Source organism: Anomaloglossus baeobatrachus, unplaced genomic scaffold (assembly GCF_048569485.1).
Source record: "Anomaloglossus baeobatrachus isolate aAnoBae1 unplaced genomic scaffold, aAnoBae1.hap1 Scaffold_347, whole genome shotgun sequence".
Classification (NCBI taxonomy): Eukaryota; Metazoa; Chordata; class Amphibia; order Anura; family Aromobatidae; genus Anomaloglossus; species Anomaloglossus baeobatrachus.
The window spans coordinates 95,633-103,799 of record NW_027442835.1 but is presented as its reverse complement, the minus strand read 5'-3'; the positions used below and the strand labels follow the sequence as shown (position 1 = coordinate 103,799).

General features: G+C 43.9%; 1 protein-coding gene across 1 annotated transcript; it reads right to left on the bottom strand.

Moving 5' to 3' along the window:
* Positions 1 to 747: 747 nt before the first annotated feature.
* LOC142272292 (uncharacterized) lies at positions 748 to 3,109 on the bottom strand. Its single transcript, XM_075332504.1, has one exon. It carries the CDS (start codon positions 3,107 to 3,109, stop codon positions 1,859 to 1,861), a length of 1,251 nt encoding a protein of 416 aa, XP_075188619.1. The 3' UTR covers positions 748 to 1,858.
* Positions 3,110 to 8,167: the final 5,058 nt, after the last annotated feature.

Sequence of the window (8,167 nt, the reverse complement as noted above, 5' to 3'; positions counted from 1 at the left end):
GTGAATATTCACTGCTCCCCTCACTTATAATCCAGTCTACCTCAACGCACTGAAGCCAGCATCGAGAGATGAGCGGGATTATGAGCATGGGGAGCAGTGAATATTCATTCATTAATAGCAGGCACACATGATCACTCAACCACCAGCCAACTGCTGCAACTCGGTGATCACGTGTTTTTTATTAGAGAATGAATATTCACTGCTCCACACGCCCATAATCCTAGGTGTGGGGAGCAGTGAATATTTCGGCAGCCGACGTCCGCGTGTAGCTGTAGGTGCATGGCAGTGACGTCATGCGATGTGCCGCTTATACACTGAAGTCACTTGCCAGCATCAAAGACAACATCGCACACTCGGGGGAGCAGAGGGATGGTGAGTATAATCAGTTGGTTTTTTATGTCTGCAGCGTGATGAGAAACTTATATACTAGAATGACGGCAGGGGCAGACATACCATTGGTGCAACTTGCAGACCAAGAGGTAAGGGGGCCCAATTCCACCTCTAAATTAGGTATAATTGTGCATTATGATGAGCTACTGGACTTCAAAAGGGCCCAATTACTGTTCTTGCATAGGGGACCCTCTTCTGTGTCCACAAGTGGGTGAAGGACATATATATATCTCATTTGATTCCCATCCTGAGATATATATATATATATATATATATATTATATATATTATATATATATATATATATATATATATATATATATATATATATATATATATATATATATATATATCAGGATGGGAATCAAATCAACCAAGATGAAAGACATAAATTCCAGAATGGGTCCAGGGTGAGATCATATATACCAGGATGGGCCCACGATGAATGCCATATATACAAGGATTTGGCTATATATATCAGGATGAGGGCCATACATACCAAGGTGAAAGCCATATATACCAGGATGAAGATCATGTATACCAGGATGGGACAAAGATGGGGAACATATAGTATATACCAGAAGGAAAGACATATACACCAGGATGAAAGAAACACTTAACTAAAATGGGGGACATTAGTACAGAATTGGGGAGATATTACTCCTATAACCATGTCAGCAGCAGATTCCCCCATCCCCCATAACAGTGCATCATGACTACATTTTTTGCTTCAATTTTTTCCTATTTTCCTCCTCTAAAACCTAGGTGCGTCTTATAGTCATAATAATACAGTAAGCTTAAAAAGAAAGAAAATGGTGCTTTCCCTGACCAATGATTACTTGAGCAATTGATTTTTGGATAAAACCCTTTGACTCACGGTACACCATGATGCCTTCTCCCATGTGACTCATCTGACAACAAGACCTGATTAAGGCCATGTGTCCACGCTGCGGAAAATGCGCGGATTTTGCCGCGGATTTCTCGCGGAAAAGCCGCGGATTTTCCAAAAATCTGCAGCACCGGCACTTCCCAGCCATTTCTACGGCATTTTGGAAATGTTGTGCCCATGCTGCGGATTTTTCCACGGCGGATTTGCCGCGGATTTTGATCCGGAAAAATCTGCAACATGTCAATTATTGTTGCGGATTTTGATCCAGATATTGGCTATAGAATTGGGGGAAAAAAAAAAAATCCGCACCAAAATCCGCGGCAATTCCGCTGTAAATCCGCGGTAAATCCGCGGTAAATCTGCGGTAAATCCGCGGCAAATCCGAACCTTTGAAAAGGTGCGGATTTGCCTGGAAAGTCGCAGATTTTCATGCAGAAAAATCCGCAGCAACATTCTACCGTGGACACATAGCCTTATGATAAAAACATTTGCCAAATTCTGAATGCAATAATGGCTCCTCTACTGTGTGGGTTTTCTCATGGTTGACAAGACTTGATTACCAGTTAAACATTTCAAATGTTCACAACATGAAAAAGGTTCCTTCCCTGTGTAGCCTTTTTAGATGTTTAACGAAATCTGATTTCTGAGAATAACATTTTCCACATTCAAAAAATAAAAATGGTTTATCACCTGTGTGAAGTTTTCCATGGTCAACAAGAGTTGATTTCCTAGTAAAACACTTACCACATTCCAGGCATGAAAATGGATTCTCCCCTGTATGAGATCTTTGATGACTAACAAGATCTGATTTCCGAATAAAACATTTCCCACACTCTGAACATGAAAATGGCTTCTCCCCTGTGTGAGATCTTTGATGACTAACAAGATCTGATTTCTGAATAAAACATTTCCCACACTCTGAACATGAAAATGGCTTCTCCCCTGTGTGAATTTTTTTATGTCTAACAAGGTCTGACATCTGAATAAAACATTTCCCACACTCTGAACATGAAAATGGCTTCTCCCCTGTGTGAGATCTTTGATGACTAACAAGATCTGATTTCTGAACAAAACATTTCCCACACTCTGAACATGAAAATGGCTTCTCCCCTGTGTGAATTTTTTGATGTCTAACAAGGTTTGACTTCTGAATAAAATATTTACCACACTCTGAACATGAAAATGGCTTTTCCCCTGTGTGAGATCTTTGATGACTAACAAGATCTGATTTCTGAATAAAACATTTCCCACACTCTGAACATGAAAATGGCTTCTCCCCTGTGTGAGATCTTTGATGACTAACAAGATTTGATTTCCGAGTAAAACATTTCCCACATTCCAAGCATGAAAATGGCTTGTCCCCTGTATGAGATCTTTGATGCGAAACAAAAGCAGTTTTCTGAATAAAACATTTCCCACATTCCAAGCATGAAAATGGCTTCTCCCCTGTATGAGATCTTTGATGCCTAGCAAGAGCTGTTTTCTGAATAAAACATTTCCCACACTCTGAACATGAAAATGTCTTCTCTCCTGTGTGAATTTTCTGATGTCTAACAAAGTTTGATTTCTTAATAAAACATTTCCCACACTTTGAACATGAAAATGGCTTCTCTCCTGTGGAAGCCGTTTCATGTTCCACATCCCTTCTGTATCTTGTATTTTGCTTACAATTCTGTTGGACTTGCTCTTCATATGTATCACGTGTGATACTTTCATCATCTGTTATAAATTCTGAAGATATTAGATTTCCATCTGAACTCCCAATACAGTCATCTGCTAAAAATAAATGCAATGTTATTATTTTTTTAATGATATTATCTTGAAAGTACATTTATTTTTTTTAAACCATAACATCAGAAATTAAATTAGGAAAAAATGTATTCTGAATCTGTTGTCCAATTTCGACATCTAAAAGGCCACTTTACACACAATGATATTGATAGCGATCTCGTTAGCGATGTGACACGCCCAGATCGTTGCTACGATTTGCTGAGATCGCTCATAGGTCGTTTTGTAATGGTCACACGTACCCATCTCACAAACGACGCAACATCGTTCAGCGATATATTGATTGACCAAGGCGGTCGTGTGGATACCGTCACACAGCATTCCTCCCGATTCTGGCAACGACAGAGGCATATAATTTTGGATAGCATACACCCTGGCGTGTGATTGGCAGGAGTATGATGGAAACACAGATTAAGACAGACGAGACAATTTGCAAACTCACAGACATAAACAGTGAGAGACTAATGAGAAAAGCAAGAGCAGGAAGGCAGTAACAAAAATATAACAAGGGTTAACACCACAACAACAACCTCTACTCAGAATATTATGTTTTGCAAAGTGTGCACAGTACCAACATTCCAACCTGTACTATTGAAAAATGAGATTTTTGGCAAAAAATTGCAATTTTTCGAGCTACCTCGCCACGTCACAGCAAATCTACTGAGGCAGTCCTACACTAAAATATCTTTATTTAGAGAGTGTGGCATGCGGCCTCACATATGCAAAAATAGGACTGCACAGCACATACCTGGTGCTTTTCAGTCCCGTCTCCATGACTAATTCATGGTTGTGGGCGGGATAGGCCCAAGCACATGCTGCTTGGAATATATAGCCTGTGGACAAGGAGACGGGACTGAAAAGCACCAGGTACGTGCTGTGCAGTCCTATTTTTGCATATGTGAGGCCGCATGGCACACTCTCTAAATAAAGATATTTTAGTGTAGGACTGCCTCAGGAGATTTGCCGTGACGTGGCGAGGTAGCTCGAAAAATTGCAATTTTTTGCCAAAAATCTCATTTTTCAATAGTACAGGTTGGAATGTTGGTACTGTGCACACTTTGCAAAACATAATATTCTGAGTAGAGGTTGTTTTTATGCTGTTTTTTCATTGTTATATAGGTTTTTGGTTGGTTCCCCATCTTGCAGTGCACTTCATTTTTATTTTTCCATCTGTCTTGATTTTTGGCGATTGGTGGCTGTTCACACATAACCATCTAGCCTTGTCCACAGGCTATATATTCCAAGCAGCATGTGTTTGGGCCTATCCCGCCCACAACCATGAATTAGTCATGGAGACGGGACTGAAAAGCACCAGGTACGTGCTGTGCAGTCCTATTTTTGCATATGTGAGGCTGCATGGCACACTTTCTAAATAAAGATATTTTAGTGTAGGACTGCCTCAGGAGATTTGCCGTGACGTGGCGAGGTAGCTCGAAAAATTGCAATTTTTTTGCCAAAAATCTCATTTTTCAATAGTACAGGTTGGAATGTTGGTACTGTGCACACTTTACAAAACATAATATTCTGAGTAGAGGTTGTTTTTATGCTGTTTTTTCATTGTTATATAGGTTTTTAACATCACAACAGTTCACAGTAATAATGCACAACAACCACCCGTAAGTCTGGATCACAACACCTCACCAGACCAGTATAGGTAAACTATAGCTGGCATTAATGGAATAGCCCATCCAGCTTATACAGGAGGGGATGATACTGGCTTCCCGCAGCATTTGATCAAATACACCAACTAGCAACCCAGCAGAGGTTAACTCTTGCTACCCTGCCTAAATCTGTGGTTTGATGCCTGTGTCTCCCTGCACTGCTCACAGACATAAGAGACGTTAGCAGGCAGAGTGTAGTTTCCACAGATCCTGACACCGCCTTGACAGTGGAATAACCTGCAAACATCTCTGTGACATTGATTAACAACATAAACAATTTTAAAGAGATTTTTCCCCAAGACGAAAATAAAATAGTTAAAGACAGATGGTGGAAATTTAACGGGGATGTCCAGGACTGTAACGTTGATGGCCTATCCTTAGGCTTTGTAACCAAAGCAGGTAGCAGGTTCTTGCTGTCTGTGCAGATAAACATTTGGGCTCCAATTTATCAAGACCGGCGATGTACACTGAAAAATGACATCAGGGACTGGAATGAGATTTCTGGCATAGGGAACGCCGCAATTGTTACGAATTAGAGAACCGGTGGCATCACACCCTTGTTCTGGCCAAGCTCTGCCCATTTTGACAAAGCTCGATAAAACTGGCGTGAACACACACACACACACACACACACACACCAGCCTGTCTCCTCTTGTGCTTGAAACTCCTGCAATTGAGACATTTGGTCACATGACGTGATGTCAAAAAGGTCCTTAAGCAGTCTTATAATTGGCATATATACACTGGGGTTACTAGGAGAATGGGAGCCCTCTGAAATTGCCCAGTTTACTCTCCCTTTCCCCTAATGCCAGTCCTGCATGCCAGCCTGTGTCCTGTCCAGTTCATTTAGACTTCTGCAATTAAAAGACCTTCGGTTACATCATATCACATGACTTTTTATAGTCATTGTGACGCCCTGACAAAATCAGGTTGTCACAGAGGACTGCATCCATCTTCAAGGATGCCAAATCTAGTGACAGGTTCCTTTAAAATCTATTTTTCCAGACCCCCCACTCCTGTGTTATAGACAGCCCCCGAATCCAAGAAGCATCATTGTCAGAAGCTCCCTGTCCTCTCCAACACCAACAGGAACATTTCCCTGCAACCAGAAGAAATCTAACACCTGTCCATTTATACTGACAATGGGCAAGATAAAGATTCCAAGATCACATCAGGACTACAAGATCCCAGGGACCTTCAGCTGCACCACGACTAATGTGGTGTACTTAATTACATGTACCAAATATCCAACTGGGGGTCTGTATGTAGGGGAGACAGGACAACAGCTCAGGACAAGGATGAATTCTCACCGCCACACAATCAGAGAAAAAAGGATTAATCTACCTGTGGCCAAATATTTCTGTAACCCTGATCACAGCATCATGGACATGAGGTTGCTGGTATTGAAAGGAAACTTCAAATCCTAGAGAGACAGAAGGGTTTGGGAAAACGTATGATGACCGGTGACACATTCAGAGCAGAAATGAAAGTGTCACATGGATTTATGTCTTTTTACATCAATTAAGAAATGTGCTCCTCAGAGCATCTGGGGGCATCACAACTCTGGACCAGACCTCAATCAGAGGTCAATAAGGCTATGTGCCCACGCTAGAATGTCCCTGCGGATTTTTTTGCCTGAAAATCCGCGACTTTCGCGGCAAATCCGCACCCGCGGATTTGCCGCGGATTTGCCGCGAATTTACCGCGGATTTGCCGCGGATTTTGATGCGGATTTCATTTTTTTTTTTTCCCCCATTCAAAACCAAAAATCCGCACAAAATCTGCACCAAACACTTGACATGCTGCAGATTTTTCCGGATCAAAATCCGCAGCATGGGCACAGCATTTCCAAAATGCCATTGAAATGGCTTGGAAGTGCTGCTGCTGCAGATTTTCGGCAAATCCGCGGTAAATCCGCGGCAAAATCCGCGGCAAATCCGCGGTAAATCCTGTAGCGTGGGCACATAGCCTAAGACTTTCACACTACTTATCTATGAACAGCTGCAATATTTACTGCCACAACTGATTGTCCCCTTGCCATACTGATCGTTCTGCTTCACATAACTTGTCTTATTTACTGCACTATTCTATGTCCTGTTGTGTATAAATATGTGACTCTTCAGATTTTGTGTTATACTGAGACTGATGAAGAGACCTGAGTAGTCTCGAAAGCTGCTATTATTACCATCTTTTCAGTTAGCCATTAAAAGGCATCAACCACTGAGGACTCTCAGTTCTTTAGTTTTTACTATATTCATTGGGTGCTCAAAGTGACCAGTCAGTGTGATTCTCCAGGTCAGTGTGATTACAGCAATATCAGACTTGCACATTTATTATTATTATTATTATTATTATTATAATATGGCGCCCTGGACTAGCCAGGTTGTCACAGGTACTACAACACAACACCCCCACCCCGAGATAGGCGCATCAGCCAGACACAAAATCCTTGTTGCCTCCCTCCAGGGGCTGATGTCCACACCAGGTGGGGTGGAGCCAGGCGGTTGGCCCCACCCACCGAAGAGTTGACAGTCCTGGAGGCGGGAAAAGGAAGGCAGATCAGTTAGGGAGGTGGAAGTGAGAGGAGTGAAGTGGTAGTAGAGGAGCAATCTGACCGTGTCCGGGTGTGTGGCCCGGGCACTAGAGCAAGGTTGGCAGACGGTGGTGGCCGTCTGCAGGACAGGCAGATCAACGCGGAACCGTAGGACCGGGGACGGGCGGTGGCCCGCCGGTACCGAACCGGGGAGCGAAGTGAAGCCAGCACAAACCGGCAGGGCCTGCGGACCCCGACCAGGCTTGGAGTCGCCGTTAAATAGGTCAAATCCGTCAGTGACCGGAACCCCAGGGGTTTCCTAACAGCCAAGACCTGATTGAAGGCAACCGTCCAACCAGCAAAAGGAAATACAGCTACCGCCACAGCTAGAGTTCCAAGGGCCAGAGCCTGCGGGCAAAAGGGCTCCTCCAGCACATATACACGCTGGGGAGCGGGTTACCGGTGGGAAGCCATCGGGACCGAACATACACAAAAGGTGCAGGGAAAGGCAGCCACCACCAACCGTCCAGGAGAAACCACAGCAGCCGGCTGCTGGACCCTTCCATCCAGCCGTTTGGTTTACCAGAGACTTTGCATCCATTTGTGGCTGAGTGAGTACTACCGTGCCATTCGGCACCTCGCTGCGCAGTCCAAGCGACCCTGCACCTTGCCAACCCTGCCTCCCTGTCACCTCACCGGGCCCCGGGACCACCAACCCCCTACCCACGGAGGGGAGAGAAACATCCCAGCTGCTCCCTGCCATTGCTCCTGGGATCCCTGTCAATAGCAGCAGTGGTGCCCAACCTCACCACAACCCATGGGTGGCGTCACGGACCAAATCGAGCTACCCCCCTTTCACTCACGGGCGAGGAGTGCCGCTCGAGTCCCCAGATCCGGCCCACTGCTC

Coding starts and splice junctions, on each gene's coding strand:
- LOC142272292 (XM_075332504.1), bottom strand. CDS start 3,109: ATGTACTTTCAAGATAATATCATTAAAAAAATAATAACATTGCATTTA.